At 28.5% G+C, this 19,896-nt stretch overlaps 1 protein-coding gene across 1 annotated transcript; it reads right to left on the bottom strand.

Moving 5' to 3' along the window:
* Positions 1–704: 704 nt before the first annotated feature.
* On the bottom strand, positions 705–16,081 carry LOC107456919 (signal peptide peptidase). The gene is made up of 11 exons (XM_016074898.4): positions 15,718–16,081; positions 13,592–13,690; positions 11,471–11,553; positions 8,971–9,056; positions 6,379–6,464; positions 5,900–6,025; positions 5,759–5,816; positions 4,559–4,679; positions 4,227–4,329; positions 3,083–3,168; positions 705–2,328 (listed from the first exon to the last, which is right to left on the bottom strand). Exons 1-11 carry the CDS (start codon positions 15,886–15,888, stop codon positions 2,181–2,183), a joined length of 1,167 nt encoding a protein of 388 aa, XP_015930384.1. The 5' UTR covers positions 15,889–16,081; the 3' UTR covers positions 705–2,180.
* Between the last annotated feature and the right edge of the window lie 3,815 nt (positions 16,082–19,896).

Below are 19,896 nucleotides of genomic sequence, written 5' to 3'. Positions count from 1 at the left end.
TTTAGCAACTTTGTTAAAAGAGGTCCGACTGTATATAATATTTATTTAGGGTGTGATTCTTCTTAAAGTCTGATTTCATTAATAATGAAGATTTTATCCAAAGAAATATTGAAAGGGGTAATTATATTTCAAAATAGACTAATAAATAAAATTAGAAACTAAAAATGAATATAGAGTAATTATAAACTGTTAAAACATAATTTGCTGGTAATAAAACATATTTTAATTATATCATTTTTATGACACACAAGTTTTATGTTTATTTGAACTATTGTATGTGCTTTTAAAACTTATTAAATACAAAGTTAGTATTTATCAATATTGAAGACGTATATAAAATATTTTTTTCCCCTTTAATGTATTCTAATCTTAACTAATTTATTCTTCATTGTATATGTAATTAGCAAATTGCCTCCTGTCTTTTGAAACATTTTAGTTAAAAATCATCAACTATTTTAGCTATATTATTGTTTTTAAATAATATTTAGCACTGCTAAAATATTTTATCACATGATTTGGATGTTTAAAAAATCAAAAATCTGATATAAATAAAAATTATTTTACTTTAAAAAAAATATGAATTTAGCCAATCCTACTTTAATGATATTGGGGACCATTGTTTTCTCATTGTAAACCATAAATAGTACAAGATAGTACTGTCATCTCTTTCCGAAAAATGATAAATACTAAAACCACAAAAAATATCCACTCAAAGGTTCTTTATTACAAAAATGGTTTTGTTTTACATTTATGCCAATAACATAACATTTATAGGATTAAGAAAAATTGGGAATGATATTTAACTTTTAACAACTATAATTTAATATGAATATCACACTCGGGAAATGCAAATAAACAAAGCAGCACAGAAAAAAGTATCAAAATAAATTTATGTTGCTGCGGATGCAATGTGCGTCACAAATATTTAGCTATGCAATAAAATTTAATAATTTTACAAAGACAACTTTAAATTTAGAATTAATTAGTCCTACTATCTTAAAATAAACAAAGCTATTTTAACGGAATTTTATTACAAAAAGGTGGCAAAAATTGTAAGAAACTGATTTTTTTTTTTTAAACTTTTTTAAGTACTAACATATTTCTTACAAAAAATACCATACATAAATTTAAATGTAACTGTCTCATATTTATAAAAATGATATAAGTTTCATGTTTAAATGGCAGAGTATAATGCTCACATGACAAGATCACTTTTAAAACAAAAATTGATCTAACAAGAAAAACTTAATTAAAAAGAGTAAAAAAATAGCTTTGTGTAGGAAATAAAGGACCTTTTTTTTAAAAGGGAATGAATATTTGAAATTATATTTGCAGATGGTTCTAATTCTGTAGACAATTTGAAAACATTACCAATAATTAATGTCAGGGGCAAACTCCTGGGTTAGACGCCCCTGGAAAGAGGGATATCACTGGAAGGGTGAAAGACCTATTTAAATAATAACGCAACAAATCAGTAGAATATATTCACTAATGAAAAGTATAATGGATTCAAGTAGAAATTATTCTGAGGTAAAAATTATTTATTACTGCAACCTTCCTTTTCAGCAATATAATATCAATATTGATGAAAACATAAAAAGTGTAATGTTATAAGAATAATAGTAATAGATTTAAAGTTTAGTAAAAAAAAAAAAAAATTATAATATAGAAGTAGTGAACATCCTGCTTACTGTATAAGGCAAATTTTAATTATTATAGTATTTCAAGTTAAAGAATGTTAAGGTCCAATACTTTTGAGAATAGAAGCTGGAAGAAAATGTCTTAAGAACCTAACTGATTTCATTCATTGCTGAACAGCTATTTTACCATTTAAAATGAATTATAAAATGTTTAAAATATATTTCTAATTCATTTGATACATAGTATACTTATAATTCATTTGCATAGTTTAGTTTGATACATATATAGTTTACAAATTTGTTGTTTGCAGAAAATAAGTCTAATTTAAAAATTTGCTAATGTCCCCTTGGACTCCCCTTTCGCACATCACTGCCAATAAAAATTAAAAAAAAAAACAACATGCTTTTGGAAGCTCATGATACAATTTCAAATAACAAAAAAAAAATGGAAATACTTTATGTGTCTCATGTATATGAACACAATCACAAACATAAGGTTGCAATAAATACACCTTACGCAACATGAATCTTTTTATAAAATCATTGTTCTTTTTTTACTTCTTTGCGACTAGAATTTCTTAAGTTGTACTCTTTTTGTTCAGTTTCTTCTTTTGGTGCCTTTTTTGATGCATCTTCTTCTTTTTGTGATTTTTTTGGTGTCTCTTCTTCCTCAGGGTGGTCTGCATAACTAAAATACGAAGGGGATAAAATTATTAAACTACTATAATAAACACATTTTAAGCGAGGGGGTCGAAGAAAAAGAAAAGATTAAAAATAAAATTTGAGAAGTAACCATAAGTTAAAAGCTTTTTTTTAACTAAAGTATCAATCACAAGGTAATTACATGAAAAGATTTTTTTAATTTCAAAATATTAAGTATAGATAAATGCAAAAACTGTTTCGTAGACTCCCAAGAATCTGCAGGCCAGTTTCAGAAACTTTGTATATTAATCTAGTAATCTATTCATATATGACACAAAAGCCATTGGACACTTGGCTGTTTGTTTTGCAAGTTATAACATACATTTTAAGTGTTAGGAGTTTAGTTATGGACATAGTATTTGCTGACTTCAAAATAATTCTTGGTGTTATTCACACCCTCTCGCTTTCATAAATTTAAAAGATTTTAAATAATTAGAGGCTCAAATATGTTTTATCTTTAAGTAAGCCAAATTATTTACTAAAAATTAAATTTATCATTTTGTATTTTAAAATTTATTCATGCTGCTGAAAGAAAAGAAAAATTTCATGTGGATTTTTTTTTAAAAACTATAATCTTTACGAAACGCATAGTTTTCTCTCAAAAAAGCTGGTGGACACTTTAACATTTTCTTAAGCTTCTTTTAAAAGAGAAAATACTTAGTTTTTATCCAGAAAATGCTGCATTCTTTTTTTTTCTCCTTTTAATGCAATTAAACACTTTATATAGAAAAACATATAACCTCAAGAGAGCTTTCAAATCTCCTTTGAGAACAGCAACAAGGCCTGGAACACCAATGCAGGCAGGTACTAGATATAATAAAGCTGGCTAGAAAAAGAAAAAATTAAAAATTACCATCATAGCAATTGCACAGATTATAGTATAATAAAATTCTTGAAACAAATTTCACATGTTTAAATTTAATCTGTATATCTTATTTATAAATATCATAGTAATATTTTTTTAATGCAAAATATAAATAAATTACTTAAGACACAATTGTGAAAAATTTGCTGAAAAAAAATTTAAGGTGAACTGCATGAATATATTCTGTTAAGGTATTAATTATGGATAGAATTTTTTTTTAATCATTTTAACTGAAATTTAAGTTTATAATATAATGCCTGCCAATTACACAAATATTATCATTTATACCAATTTTAAAAATTTCATACAACTATAAGATACAAAAACATTTAAATGAACAAATTTGCATTATTTTTGACAAGCTAGGAAAATTTTTAAAAAATTTGAAATAATTTCTTAAGGTAGTCATATCAGTTTTATAAATCCAAACTAATTTTACAATAGTCTTAATGTAAATTACCAATTTAATGGAGTTAATTAAATATTTCAATAATGTGGTTGAATTGTTTTGAAATGTAACAAATTGTATTATTAAATCATAAATCATTTAAAAATAAATTTTATAGTTTTTATGGTGCACTTATAAATGGTTTTTTTATTATTATCTCTAAGATATTTCTATGCACATTTTTTTTCTTTCTTTTGCATACAAACTAGTAAGACAGCAATAACTTAAAATAAGGATTAGATAATAGAATAATTCAAAAAAGGGCTTAAAAAAAGTGAACTTTCATTTCACAAAAATCAAGCCTTAAAAATTTGCAAGAAGGAATTCTAAATTACAATTTGACTCGGAGAAAACAAAATCGAATAAGAGCTTGATTTTTGCAAATAATTATAGCTTTTATCCTTAAATTAAAATGGACTATTGCTCTACTCTGAACATATATGTTTCAGGAAAATAAACTATCAATAAATATCTTTAATTTGCTTTAAAAATGAATAAGTAAAATAAATATTTTTTCATTTAAATAAATTATAAATTCTGTCATAGTAAAATATAAATGCATGAATAATACCTGAGCATGTTTGAAATACGACATGATGACGATGGTAAGCACAAGTCCTAAGAAATATGCTACAAAACTTGAATAGAAATAGAGCAATTGGCCACGTTTAAGACTAAAATAAATAAATAAAATAGAATGATCAATAGAAAAAATGCAACCAAACTAATTTAGAATTTAAATAGAAATATAAAAAGACATATACACATAAAGAATATTTTTCATTTTAGGAAGCAGTGAAACACAAAAATAATTAATTTTAACATGTAAGAACCATTTTTATCACTTGTTAGATGCCAAATGTAAGTATAAAAGGAAACAACTAAAATTTAAAATTAGCTTACCTTAGGTCAAACCGTAAAAGGAGAGCAATAAAGATTCCAGGAATAACCACATCCCCAAGTCCAAGCATTGCGAAATTGCTACCATGCAACCAATTTTCTAAAATATCTTGTGGGAAGACCACTAAAAAGAATTTTGAATTTAAATTTTAATTGTTAGTTCATTACAAAATAAACATTCATTATATTTAGAATATAATAATAAAAATAGGGTCTCATACAATTACAGTAAACTCTGGATTACACAGCGGAATTGAGAGATCTACACAGCACGGATAAGTGAAATTTGGCAATAATCCGCACAATGCCCATAAATCATAACACATTTTTTTTTAATATACGCGATAATTTTAATAATATTTATCATTAGCAATTTTCTTCTTTTACCTTTTTTTAAATAATTCCACTAGGAAAAGGCCTTTTTTTTCTCTTACTGTTGGAAAGGCAGGTGGCTAAAATAAAACAGGCACATCCAGACTTCTAACTCAGAAGTTTATACACTATTGAAAAAAGAATGCACAAAACAAAGGTTGAAACTTGTGAATTTGTTCTTATGCTTATGTGCATGCATGATTTTTAAAAACTCCTATCAGTAACAGAAATAAAAACTGACAGCAATTCTGAAATCATGCATATGGTCCATAAATTATTTAAAGCCCTACTTCATTCTTTTTCCTTCAGGGATATAAGTGTTGTATGGGGCCAACCTAATTGGTTAGTTATCAATTTTATAACTGATAAGAGTTCCAAGAAAGTGTTACATGATGACTAAATAAATAACTGAGGATAAAGACGTCATAATCTTTAATAAAAAAAGTAAAAATTTGTAGCAATAATTGCCGAAAAATGATTAAAACAATACAGGTATATCTGATGGTATCTGCACAAGCTGTGAGTGATAAAGTGAAATGATATCAAAGGCGTGATTTAAAATTTTCAAACGCGTAATATATTAAAAATATTAAATTTTACTTCAACCAAATTTAAAAAATGTAAATAAGTTAATAATTACTAGTGCAATAGTCTTCTAAAAGGAAATTGCAAGCATAAATTTTAAAAATCAAAAAATTTTAGATTTTAATTTCACTTATATCTTGATATGAGTAAGCATAAAATTCTGCAATGATAATTTTTATATATACACACATTTATAAGGAAATTTTTATCAAAATTGCAATATAAACTAAGCTTTGGATAACTTACATTTGATTGGGGCTTCAAATGACTTTGCAACTGTAACCATAACATCAGTAGCAAACACCTTTACACAAAGAATTAAAAACACACTTAATATAATTAATATTGAAAAGAAAAAAAAAACTCATTAATATGTGATGAACATACCCAAAATATGTCATAAATGAATAAACCTCCCAACAGAGTACAGCCAATGATTATATTATTCAAATGAAGAAACTCAACACCATTCAAAGCAAATGCCAATCCAAAGATATTGTTTACAACCCAATGCTATAATTCAAGAAATAAAATTAATGTACAATAAAAGAAAAAATTGTTAGATGTCAGTTTAACTAGAGTACTAGAATTTAAAATTGAACAATGTTTTAAAAAATTATTGTGAACTAAAAAAATTAGCAGTGATTATCTTATGCTTTTGGATCATCTTACATTCTTTAAGTAGTTCTAAGAGATAGAATGGTTAATCTAAATCAGATTCAATAATAACAATGAAATATAAAGCAGGAAATTGCAATTCTTATCCTTTAATATTTTTTAAAAGCAAAACATTAGTTTAAAAAAAAAAATTTTACACTCAGTTTGATGTTATATTATAATAAATTTTATAAAATGCGAATAAATACCTTGTTCCATATATAAATTCCACCAACCACCGAACACAAACCAACAGCAACAAGATTAGCTGTGCTAAAAGTGAAGTTCACTAATTCTAAAAGATAAAGATATCATCAATCATTAAATAATTTTGTTTAAAATAATGTGCTTAGTGATGAAAGTAAGAATATTTGAACATCTTAAAAATTTGAACTCATTTTGATTAAATTGAATTATTTACGTGAAAGCAAAACGTAACAATAAAACACACTGAAATGTAGCAACCCTAAAATGCAGTTAATCACACCCAATTTTTGTGACATTACAGATACTAATTAACAACAATAAAATTTACTGTGGAGATTCGTATCATGATCCAAAACAGATAGTAATACTCCTCCTCCTCCTCAATGGCACGACAGCCCCGGGTGGGCCCTGGTCTTCTCAATCAACTTCCTCCAGGCCTCCCTCCGCCTGGCAGCTGTCTTCCAGTTTGAGACTTTTAAGACTGAAAAGTCTCTTTCCACGCAGTCGGCCCATCTCAGCTTTGGTCGACCTCTGGGCCTTGATCCGATAGGCTGAGCCAAAAAGATTATGTTTGTCGAACGCTCTCTGTTCATTCGAATGATGTGACCAGCCCATTTAATTCTTTGGATTTTTACATACTTGACAACATCAGGCTCTCTAAAAGCCCGATAGAGTTCTGAGTTTGAACGTCTGTACCAAGTACCATCAACTTGCTTGCCCCCAAAAATGGATCTTAGGATCCGACGTTCGAAGATTCCCAAGGAATTCTCATCTTTCTGTGTTGTTGTCCAAGTTTCTGAGGCATATGTTAGGATAGGTCTGATTAAGCATTTATAAATTAACAGTTTAGTATCTCTTTTAAGTAGGTTTGATTTTAAATATTTTTTTAATCCATAAAAACATTTACTTGCACTATTGATTCTTTTTTGTATTTCGGGTGCGATATTGCCATTAACGTTGACTTCAGAACCAAGATAAAAAAAACTGTTTACTTTTTCAAACTTGTATTCACCAATTTGCAAGTGAGTTGTAGAATCAGTTATTTTGGTGCATTGCATATACTTGGTTTTCTCCTGGTTAATAGTGAGATGCATTTTTTCTGCCTCTTTTTCCATGGATAGAAAAGCTTGCTTTAAGTCAGATTGTGTTCGCGCTATGATGTCAATGTCATCGGCAAATGCGAAAATTTGTACAGACTTATGAAAGATATGTCCTCTGGTATTGATTCCTGAATCTCTGATAATTTTTTCTAATGCCAAATTGAAGAGTAGGCATGCCAATGCATCGCCTTGCCTTACACCATTTTTTACCTCCATTGGTTCCGAGAAGTCATTTTGGATTTTAACTTTCTGCATGGTCTTACACAGTGTAAGTGTGGTGAGTCGTACAAGCTTGTCCGGGATATTGAATTCTCGCATAGCTTCAATGAGTCGCTTCCGGTTTACACTGTCGTAAGCTGTTTTGAAATCCACAAATAGGTGGTGGGTACCAATTCCAAATTCCCTGGTCTTTTCCAGAATCTGTCTTATGCAAAATATTTGGTCAGTTGTAGACCTGCCCTTCCTAAAACCGCACTGGTATTCACCAATGATGTTTTCTACATAGGGGCTAAGTATGTTAAATAGGATTTTTGAAAAGACTTTATATGCAGTGCAGAGCAGGCTGATATCCCGGTAGTTAGAACATTCAAGAATGTCTCCTTTTTTGTGTATAAGACAAACAGTGCTGTGTTTCCACTCTTCAGGGAGTATCTCTTTTTACCATACTGATGTTAGAATATTATGTATGGCCTTTAGCCCATCTGGTCCTGAGTTTTTGATGAATTCTGCTGATATCAAATCTGGGCCAGGAGCCTTGTTGTTCTTAAGTTTTTGAACTGCTTCTTCAACCTCAATCATTGAAAGAGGTGCAATACACTCTTGGTTAACGTTTGGTGAGCAGGACTCTGTCTGAACGCACTCTACATTAAGTAGGTTGTCGAAGAGTTCATTCCACCTATTAAGAATGTCAGTTTTATCGCTAAAATATCTCCATCTTTATTTCTGCAAAGGTTAGTTCTAGGTTTGAACTCCTGACGACCAAAGTTAATGCCACGAAAGAAAGCGATAGTAATACTAGGGCATAAAAATAATATTCAAAACATTTCACAGACATTACACACAGGTCAGAAACATCACACTTTACTATTGATCTGGAGAGAGCAAGAATTTAATAAATAGGTGAGAAAAACCTTGAATATTATAGAATCAAGAATAAAATTTCTACATAATGATTGGTTAAATAAAATTTTAAAAAAAGGTCTATGGTGGCTCAAATACGTAGACTGTTGTGTTGATTTTCTTATCAGTAAAAGAAAGCATACAACAATGACTATAAATCACCTATATAGTTATTTATTATTAAAAATGTTACTATTTTTAGGTATGTTACTCAAATACATGTGCATTCAAATACCATTTTAATGTCTTAAATAATTTAAAATAAATGCAATAGTTTAAATAGTTTAAAATAAATGCACTTTATCCCAGTTATTTATATCATATATTAAAATTTCACTTTCACTAAATCAAAAACAGCTCTAAGTGCAAAAATACCTTCTTTTTCAGCTTCTGTTCCTCTTGTGTAAACTACATGATGTTGAGCTTCGTAACCCTTAGGAAGAAATTTTGATATGAGGGGGCTGAAAAATGGATACAAATTTTTTTTTTTCACTATATGCATATATTTTGAAATCTAATTTAAATCTCATAATTATATTATAACAAGTTGGTCTAAAACCAATCAATTAACAGAGCATTTTTATATATTAACTCAATTCTATTAAACATGATTATTATACATAGATATCTATTTACCTAGAGATTGAATTTATAAGTTTTGGCACTATTTGAAATTATGAAAACTAATTTTCTTAATTATTATTAATAGGGGATATAACCTAGTTTATTTTTAAAATGCACCCGGGCATCAATTTTTAAGACTAGTAAGATTGAAGATGAATTTATCCAAAGACAAAAATGTAATAATAAAGGATCCTCTAAATATACTTCTTTTTTATTTCCAATCAGCAATATCAAGAATGAAAATAAATTTATTGAAAAGATAGGTGTCTTCCTATCTTAGACAGTGAAAAGATAGGTCAGAATGCTTCGTCCTCACAGAAATGGCCAGAGTTTTTTTGAAAGGGCCAGAGTTCACTTAACACAGTAAAAATTTATCAAAATGTGTAATACCGCATAATAACTGAATTTGATCCCCAACAATTTTTATATAACTCTCTTATACTATTTTATGTTTATATTTCAAAAAGTAATTTTCACTCATTATCTAAATAAGAGAAAAATTTGTGATTTATTAATAATAAATAAAGGTATGTTAAGAGACAATCTCTGTGCATAAATTTTTTTTTTTCCCTTACTAAAAAAAGTATTTTTTATAAACAACATAGAAGATTTTTTCTATAATTTATACTGAAAATAATTAGAAAAAGAGCATTTAAAGGTGTCTTTTAAAAAAAAAATTTGAAATTTTAAAATTATTTAAGAATAATTTTATAATCACTTAAAAAAAATTTTTTTTAATATTTATTAAAATATCCTTGAAAAAAGAGGAACTTATAACAATTTAATCAGCTGAGAATAATCCTAACAAGGTAAATACTTGTAATGGTAATCAGAATTAAACCTATAAACACAGATAAGTTTTGTGTGAATCTAATTATTATTTTAACAGTGAAGTTTTCTTAAAAATGGAATATGAATAAAAAGGCAGTGTTTTTAACAGGGTTTACAATTTTTTTGACTTTTTTAAAAAAATTCAAAAAAATCTGATTTCTTTGATTTTTATTCAAATAGACTGTAAGGACTTTTATTTATGACTAAAAAAACTTGTTTAATAAAAATTAAATTAATATTAAAACTATATTATAAGAATATTTTAGAAGCTCTAACTATCTAAAACAATTTTTAATTATAATACATAGCTTTGAATGCATAGCAACCATTTTGAAACAAATGCATGATTGAAATTTAAAGACTAGATGAAATAGAAAATTTAAAGAATGCTTTAACTATTAAAACGATGTTTCAATTACCAAACCATAATTTTAATTCAAAAATTGTGATTTCTTTTTTTTTCTCTTCAATTTTAAAATGACAAAATAAATGTAACAGATTGTGTTTATAAATGTAGTCATTCATCAAAAAATAAATATTTAATCTATATATTTTAATATTAAAATATTCATTTTTATTCCTATATCAAAATAAATAAGTTAAGCTAAAAAAAATTTTAAAAATTCTATGCACTCATTGATATTTTTTTTTCACAACATTTTTTTATAGAAAATCTGTTAATGTCAAAGATACTGTAAACATATTATGAGAAAAAAAATACTCAAATGTTTACTTTAATCTGTACTTTCAATCTCAAGAATCAAAAGATTTTTAAAAATGTAATTTCAAATGTGTTGGAATTTAACACATACCGAGAAAGTGAAAGTAATTTCGTTAACTAAAATTAATTAATGCAGCAATAAGACATTTTAAAACTAATGCAGCAATTTATTTAAAATAAATTTTAAAACTAAGAAAAGAAATAATAAAAGTATCAGTAATTTAAAACACTGTTTTTTAACTTTTTAAATCAATATATACATGAAGAAAAGAATCATTTGATTTAAATCAATGATTTATTTTAAAAAAATCATTTGATTTAAATCAAGATGATTTAAATCAACAAACTCTGGTTTTTAAGGGCTTATTTTTACGAAAAGAGCTAGAGGGCGCATGTTTAGGGATCAAAGGGCAGGCAGGAAGGCCACCCTTCTAAAACCGCTTGAACAGAACACTGTTAAATATATATCTAAATAAACAAATATATATATTCTGCTATACACCATTTTCTTATCACCGACAACTCATAGTCAAAAATAAAGAATAAATTAAAAATTTATAGCTCATTTTACAACATAAAGAAAATCTTATGAAATTTATCGATTAATATATCTAAATAGGTTTGCATTAATAAATTTTTTAAACCTTAATTACAATATTCTTGGGTTTTAAAATATGATAGCTAATTAAGGAGGTTTACCTTAAAATGTGCGTTAGAGCCAGGACACCCAAACTGAAGAAATACATAGTGACCAATAAATTAATGTACTCCTTGGAAAAAATCTGCAAAAAAAAAAAGAATGAAGAAGTAAATCTAAAAACTATTACAAGAGGGAATATTTAAAGTTAACAGACATTTAAAGTAGTATTGTATAAATTTCATGATCAATATAAAATATGAAATATAATAAGTTGAAAACATCTAAGAATTCTCCTAATTTTACAATTAAGAAAAATTTAAACATTGTACAAGAATATGAAGAACTCTACTAAAACCAGGGTTCGTGACGTTTTTGATTTTCTTTTTAAAAAATTTTTAAAAAATCTGATTTTTTTTTATTTAAATAGGATTTTTTGGATTTAAATCAGATTATTTTTTAATTCAAATACACAGTAAAAACTTTAATTCATGATTTAAAAAAAAATTAATGTTTAATCAAAAATAAGTTAAGATTAAAACTATTTTATAACAATATTTTAGAAGCTCTAACTTACTAAAATAATTTTTCATTATACGTAATACATAGCTCTGAATGCATAGTAACCATTTTGAAACAAATGCAAGATTGAAATTTAGGTAAAGACTAGATGAAATAGAGAATTTAAAGAATACTTCATGGTCTGTCTAGGTTTTTCTAAAAGGTACCTATTTTGCGAAAATTTAGACATAATTTGTGAAAATTAAAAATTATATTTAAAAATCAACACAAATATGGTAAAAATATGGATTTATCGCTTCTTACGAGACACAAAAATAAAATTTTAAGAAAAAAGAGTTTTGTGAAATTATCCTACCGTTTTTCCTAAAGTTGAATTTGTGAAGGTACCGCTAAACGGTAGTAAATTTGGCTTGGACAGACCCCTGTACTTTAACTATTAAAACAAAGTTTCAATTAGCAAACCATAATTTTAATTTAAAATTGTGATTTCTTGCTTTTTTTCCCTTGATTTTTAAAATGACAAAATAAATTTAACAGATTGTGTTTATAAATGCAGTCATTCATTAAAAAATAAATAAATATTTCTATAGATTTTTATATTAAAATATTCATTTTTAATTCTTTATCAAAATAGATAAGTTGAGCTAAAAAAAAAAGAAAAAATATGTACTCATTAGAATTTCTTTTCACAAAATTTCTTTATTGAAAATCAGATTATGTCAAAGATACTGTAAACATATGAGAAAAAAAAAACCAGTTAATAACCCTACTGCTTCAAATAGACTTTGAAAGGAAGGAATAACACTGTATCAAAAAAAAAAAAAAATATCTGAATTCATCAGCCTGCTTTTTTTTTTCTTTTTTTTTTAGCATATTAGGGTAATTTCTTTTTAACATAACCTCAAGCTTCAGAAACATACATTTTCCACCAAATAAAATATAATTTAGATTTTAATTCCAAGCAAATTTCATTCAAAAGGTAGAATTTTAATTAACATTATTCGTATTATTTTTCGAAAAAAATTCATGCTTATTAATTATTTTCTACAGCTATGCAAGTCTTTATTAAGACAGCATTAAATGTTTACTTTAATCTGTACTTTCAATCTCAAGAATCAAAAGATTTTTAAAAATGTAATTTCAAATGTGTTGGAATTTAACGCCAAGAAAGAAAGTAATTTCATTAACTAAATTAATTAATACAGCAATTTATTTAAAATAAATTTTAAAACTAAGATAAGAAAATAATAAAAGTATCAATAATTTAAAACACTGCTTTTTATCTTTTAAAATCAATAAATATATAAAAAAAATTAGTTGAGTTAAATCAATGATTTTTTTAAAAAAAATCATTTGATTTAAATCAAGATGATTTAATTCAACAAACCCTGACAAAAACTTTTCTTTAGGTGTCAATTTAAATACATAATTTGTCATAAAATATATAATTGCATTGATCAATTGAAGTTTTATCCTTAAAATGTATTACACAGAATTATTTTTAATTGAAAAACTTATTGTAAGTGAGTCATTTTGTAGAAGAATAGTAGAAATTTTATATTCCTTGTACGGAATTATGCAGTCAAATGATTATTTAGTTCATCATAAAATACAAAATAATGTAAGAACAAGTTTATTGAAATAATAAAATAAGAACTTACTTTAAAAAATATATATAATCCTAGAAGAGCACAACTAGCAATGAGTGGAAACATGGCTGCGTCTTTTTTAGACATCGTTTCTGGTTTCTCTCCAGAGTCCTATACAGGAACAAAAAATATTTAGTATACATAAGAACACATCGGATTTTATTAAACATATGGAAATTAAATGCACCCCCCCCCCTCGCAGAATAAATTAAAGCAGTTTACTTTTTTCAACTTCAATACGATGATTAAAACAGAAAGCTTTTATAAAGTAATCAATGCAATCTTAAATCATTAACAATTTTTAAATACAAAATTATAACAAAGCTTTTAGAGTTTGGCCTTAAGTCAATGCATCTTTATTATTTTAATTTTAAAAAAAAAAAATTGAGAATGTAATTGATGTTATAAAAGCATTTTTAAAAATTGAAATTTTTGTTTGTTAAAGATTTATTCCTTTAATTTTAGTTTGAATAAGATTTCTGATCCAATAGAAACAATATTAGGCCCAAAATTCAAACTAACCCAAAAATGGCTAAAATCAAACTTATGGCTAAAACCCAATGAGTACATGCGATATGCAACTCGTGAAATCGGTGGAATTGAGATTATCGCTGTCGCTGACCAGTACTATAGGTCAGAGATTTGAAGATCTATATTTAAATTGAAGAGGCCTCTTGATTGAGCTGTGCTGCCCTCTATCCACAAGGCTTGGAGCAAAGACATATTCATTTATCTAGTATTAAGAAACTTAGATACTAAATGCCTTTTGTGTATATAATTTAAAAATACTTCTTTATCAATGTTGTAATTTATTGCCCTTTTTTTAATTCATACAACAAACTATCTACTCTTTACTTGATCAATAAAATATTATTTTGTAGCCTTATCCTGGTAAAAAAAAGTTTACTATTCTTTTTGAAAAGCCATGACTTTTCTACACGTAATGATCTTTGAAATAATAAGCCATGATAATGAAATTATTTGTAAATATGGCAAACAAAATTTTAATATGCTGCTACAGAGTGAACATCTAACTTAAGGTTTAATGGTTAATCTATGAGATTTCGACAGTTATCTGAGATTTTTTGGTTATCTAGTTATCTATGAGATTTAATAAACATTACAGATCAAAAGTCTATGAGGAAGCTTTGATTGATCTAGACCAGGGGTCCCCAACCCTATGCCCGCGGGCACCATGGCGCCCTTCGAACGGTTTAGATGCGCCCGCTACTTGTGCCCAACAATAAAATATTTCCGTTTTCAATTTTCCCATAAAATGTTATGTAATTTGTTTTGCTTTCTCAATATGGATGATAAACCTAAACAAAATAGAAATCGCCAGGAAAAGGATCTCCATTCCCACAGATATAAGCACAAAGCAAAATATAGCTGACCACTCGCGAATTGAATATATGAACTCTTATACTTTGTATGTTTTTCAAGCAATTTCGTAATAATTTATTTTAATCAAGGATATTAATACTAATTATATTCATATGTTAAATCAAATTTTTTGTGCATTACATGCAGTGTATATTATTTCCTATGTCTACCAACTATAAATTTATCTTGAAAAAATAAATGGTGCCCGCCACTCGACCGATATTCTGGTATTTGCTCTTAGGTACAAAAAGGTTGGGGACCCCTGATCTAGACAGATGAACATGATGAGAGTAAACTTATTCCTACATAATCCGACAGCGATTTCTTATAATTAATAGAATGAGTTAGATAATATTTTTTAAGTAAAACAATTATTAAATCGAGATTCTTTGAAGAAACCTTCTAGTATCTGTAATTTTACCTACAAAAAGTGATAACTTAAATTACTATTCATAGAGATATTGCTAAATTAAATACAAGCTTAGTACTGTGAAAAATTTAATATTAAAGCTTAATGTATCACTTCAAACCAGAAAAGTATATATTTAAATACTACAGTTTTAAATAACCTAGTTTTAACTACTATGAAGCACATTGTGTTTAAGTCACAAAACAATAATATTGTGAATGTATTTAAATTGTAATTAATTATGTAAAAAAATATGTAATTAATTAATAATGATCACATGCAAAACACAAGGATCTGCAAGAAAATATCAACATATGGATTGTTTAATATGACACATCACACTTACTTTCTGTTTCTTTAAATATATGACAGATCGAAAAGCTCCAAAAAAAATTGGAACACAAGCCATAATAACTAAGCTTGAATAAGCTAACCACATCCCTTGTATCGATGGAGGAGTTTTTGAAGTTGCATTTTGTGCAACATTTTGCAAAGTCTCATTTACTGCATCAGCCATGTTTTCAAATCCGTGTTGATGACTTGTCGATGTCAAACTGAAAGTAAATTAATCAAAGTTACAGTTACACTAAACTGAAAGTAGATGCAGTTGCAGTTGTTAAGTTGCAGTCACAATTTATGATATGTTTTCTACTCTAGGACGGTGTTTTCTACACTAGGAACGCTGCAAGCTCTTTACCGCCTATACTTCCGGGTTACTGTTTTCGGTGCATTTTAAAGACATTTGGCTCACAACGTGATCATTGTGTTTTGAGATTCTTGCAAACGTGGTATTTGATTACTTATTTCTTGTGTTTAAAATGCTAACAATACTTGTGTTTACGATGCTAAAGGTGCTAACACTAACGTAAGATGGTGCACAGAACAAACAGAAATAAACAAGTGGAAAGAAGCCAAATCAAGACTGCCAAAAAAGCAAGTTATTCAAAATCTAGCAACCTAGTCACCTTTTTTCAACAATGCATCGATAAATAACTAAAACAAATATTGACTTCAAACTCACTAGAATTACTTAATAACAATAATATCTTATGAAATACGGCAGTTTTGAGCTCATAAATCATCTAATTTACTTCTGTTATTGTCGTGTATTTAGCCGTTCGAGGCTATGTTTACGAACTATCACGCCTACGCAATCGAATTGGGACTTTCCCTCTAAAAGTTTCAGTTCGCATTCCTCATCTGTTAGCGTTGCGTTAAGACGCATCTTTTGTATTCTAAATTCTAAATGTTGTAATTAATTAATAAATAGTGCTTGTTAGATATAAGAGTGTTATTTCCTAAAACCCCACGCTATGGGACAGCACACTGGCGACGAGTTGGTGAATTTTATTTTCCAATAATACAAAAAATCATCGCTTGAAAAAGTTACGTTTCAAAGTGAAACTAATTTGGATTAAGGTTTCAAGTACCTGAAGATAGGTAATATTTTTGCTCTTGAAGACTGCTCCAGGTAGGACAATTTATTTCTTTTTCCAAATGGAAGACCTCATCTCTCAATTAGTTGAACAAAATAAATTGTTAATGTCGGCGCTGCAGCCGAAAGACGAAACCAGAAACAAAAGTAACGTTACTGGTGTGAATTTCGAGAAATTCGATGATTCCCAAGAGACATTTGAATCTTTTTTGGAGCGGTTTGAGGCTTTTTTGGACATACAAAATGTTCCAAATGAAAAACGAGCAAAAACATTAATTTCCAGCTTATCAGCAAAATTGTATAATTTGTTAAAAAATTTGTTGGCTCCCAACAATCCAGCTGAAGCTGATTTTGAAACCTTAAAAAACACTCTTAAAGATCATCTTCACCCAAAACCATTAATTATTCCTAGCAGACATATTTTCCTTAATCGTAAACAACACGAGGGAGAAAGTATTAATGCTTATTTAGCAGAACTTCGTTCATTGGCAATGCCATGCAATTATAAACAAGAACTGCTGAACACTATGCTGCGGGACGTTTTTGTGAGCGGTCTCCGTGATCGTGCCACATTAGACAGACTTTTTGAAGAAGATGATATAGATCTCGAGCGTACTGTAAAAATTGCTTTGGCCATGGAAAAGGCTAGTAAGAGCACCCGAGAAATAATTGGGAAGGCAACAGAAATTAAAGAATTTAAGGCTAACAGGAAAAAAGAACCGAAACAATTCTGGTCTAACAAAACGAAAGAAAAAAATAACTTTGCATGTTATCGGTGTAAGGGATCTAACCATTCCTCAAGGGAATGTAAATACAAATCTGCAACATGCGGCTACTGCCATAAAGTTGGACATCTAACAAAAGCGTGTTTTTCTGCTGCTAGAGCAAAACAATATAAACATGTTAACCAGAAACAAATTGACACTGAACCCGGATGTTCATGTGAAAATACTATATCCGTACCGTTGCACGCATTAAATGACAAAACATTTAGCGAGGAATTACCTAAGAGACCACCAATAATGATTAAAGTAAATATAGAAAATTCTCCAGTTCAAATGGAGGTCGACACTGGAGGAACAGTATCGGTTATGAGCATTAATAGGTTTCGAAAAATCTCTAATAAAAAGATCAAACCTACTAAACTGATTTTCAAAACCTACAAGGGAGATGAGGTTGTACCGCTTGGATATGTTTCTGTTAAAGTTGATTATAATAATATATCATATAACTTAAATTTATATCTAGTTAAAGAGAATTTAGATACTATTTTTGGTAGAGAATGGCTTTATGAAATTCCATTAAATTGGAATACCATTAAAACAATTAATACTGTAAATACTAAAGTTAATTTCGATTTGTCGAAACTTTTAAAAGACTTTAAACATCTCTTTACTGATGAATTAGGGGAAATTAAAAATTATGAATGTAAACTTGAGTTAAGGGAAGATACCAAACCCATTTTTTGCCGACCCCGGCAAGTTCCCTTCGCGCTAAAACAGAGAGTCAATCAGGAAATCGAAAGACTTGAAAGAGAAGGATTAATCGAAAAAATAAACATATCCGATTGGGCCACGCCCATAGTTCCGATTGTCAAACACAACGGATCGATTAGGTTATGTGCTGATTACTCAGTAACGATAAACAAACACTTAAAGGTACAAAAACACCCTCTTCCTCGAACTGAAGATATTTTTGCCTCACTCAGTGATGGCAGGGTATTTTCTAAAGTTGATTTTAGCCAAGCTTATTTGCAAATGAAGGTTGAAAAGGAAAGTCAGAAACTCCTAACCATTAATACAGAAAAAGGTCTTTATGCTCCAAAAAGATTAATGTACGGAATTAATGCGGCTCCGGCCATTTGGCAAAAATACATCGAAAGTGTATTCCATGGTCTTGAAGGAGTTGAAGTATTTTTTGATGACGCACGCATAGCAGCTCCCGATAACGAAACTCATTATTTCAGATTACGAAAATTTTTTGAAAGATGTCAAGAACATGGTCTGAAAATCAATAAGGATAAAAGTAAATTCTTTCAAAGTGAAATTGAGTTTTTAGGATATAGGATAAGTTCTAATGGACTTTCAAAAACATCGGAGAAAATTGCTGCAATTAAAAATGCTAAGGCACCTCGAAATGTTCAAGACGTTCAGTCATTCATGGGTCTCGTGAATTTTTATTCAAGGTTTTCTAAGGACTTAGCAACTTTGGCCTATCCTTTATACAACTTAATCAAGAAAACCGTTACTTGGAAATGGGATCGCACTTGTCAGGAAGCTTTCGAAAATGTAAAAAACGAAATTTGCTCTGACAAAATACTAACTCATTATGACCCAAACCTCCCTATCTTGCTATCTTCTGATGCTTCACCTGTAGGATTGGGAGCAGTACTTTCCCATAAATTCCCAGATGGTTCAGAACGACCCATAGCATTTGCCTCCAGAACTCTATCTCCAACGGAGCAACGTTACTCTCAAATTGACAAAGAAGCTTTGGCAATCGTTTGGAGTGTTAAAAAGTTTTACCTCTACTTAAAGGGAAATAGATTCACTTTGATTACTGACCACAAGCCCCTGGTTTCCATCTTTTCATGTAAAAAGGGTCTCCCAGTCCTTTCTGCTACAAGACTTTTGCATTATGCTCTTGTTCTGCAAGCTTATAATTTTGATATCGTTTATCGCAATACAAAGGATCACGGCAATGCTGACTGCTTATCACGTTTACCACTGAAATCTGAAGAACTGGAATTAAAAGATGATATTGCAGTATACCAAATTTCCCAAATTGAAACCTTACCCGTTACTGCCAAAGATTTAGCAAAAGCCACGCAGTTCGATGAACACTTAGGAAAACTTTTAAAAATATTACAATATGGAGGTCAATTAGAGGGGAAGGAAAAATATACCTTACAGGATGGGTGTATTATGTATGGGCAACGAGTGTGTATTCCAGACTGCTACAAAGCAAAAATACTAGACGAGTTGCATCATGGGCATCTTGGTGTAGTAAAAATGAAAGCAATTGCCAGATCTTACGTGTATTGGCAAGACATTGACCAAGACATAGAGAATTCTGCGAAAAACTGTTTGG

Source organism: Parasteatoda tepidariorum, chromosome 4 (assembly GCF_982258835.1).
Source record: "Parasteatoda tepidariorum strain Cologne lab strain chromosome 4, Ptep-v5.0, whole genome shotgun sequence".
In the NCBI taxonomy this organism is placed as follows: Eukaryota; Metazoa; Arthropoda; class Arachnida; order Araneae; family Theridiidae; genus Parasteatoda; species Parasteatoda tepidariorum.
The sequence above is the reverse complement of the archived record's forward strand: the minus strand, read 5'-3'. Positions and strand labels throughout refer to the sequence as shown.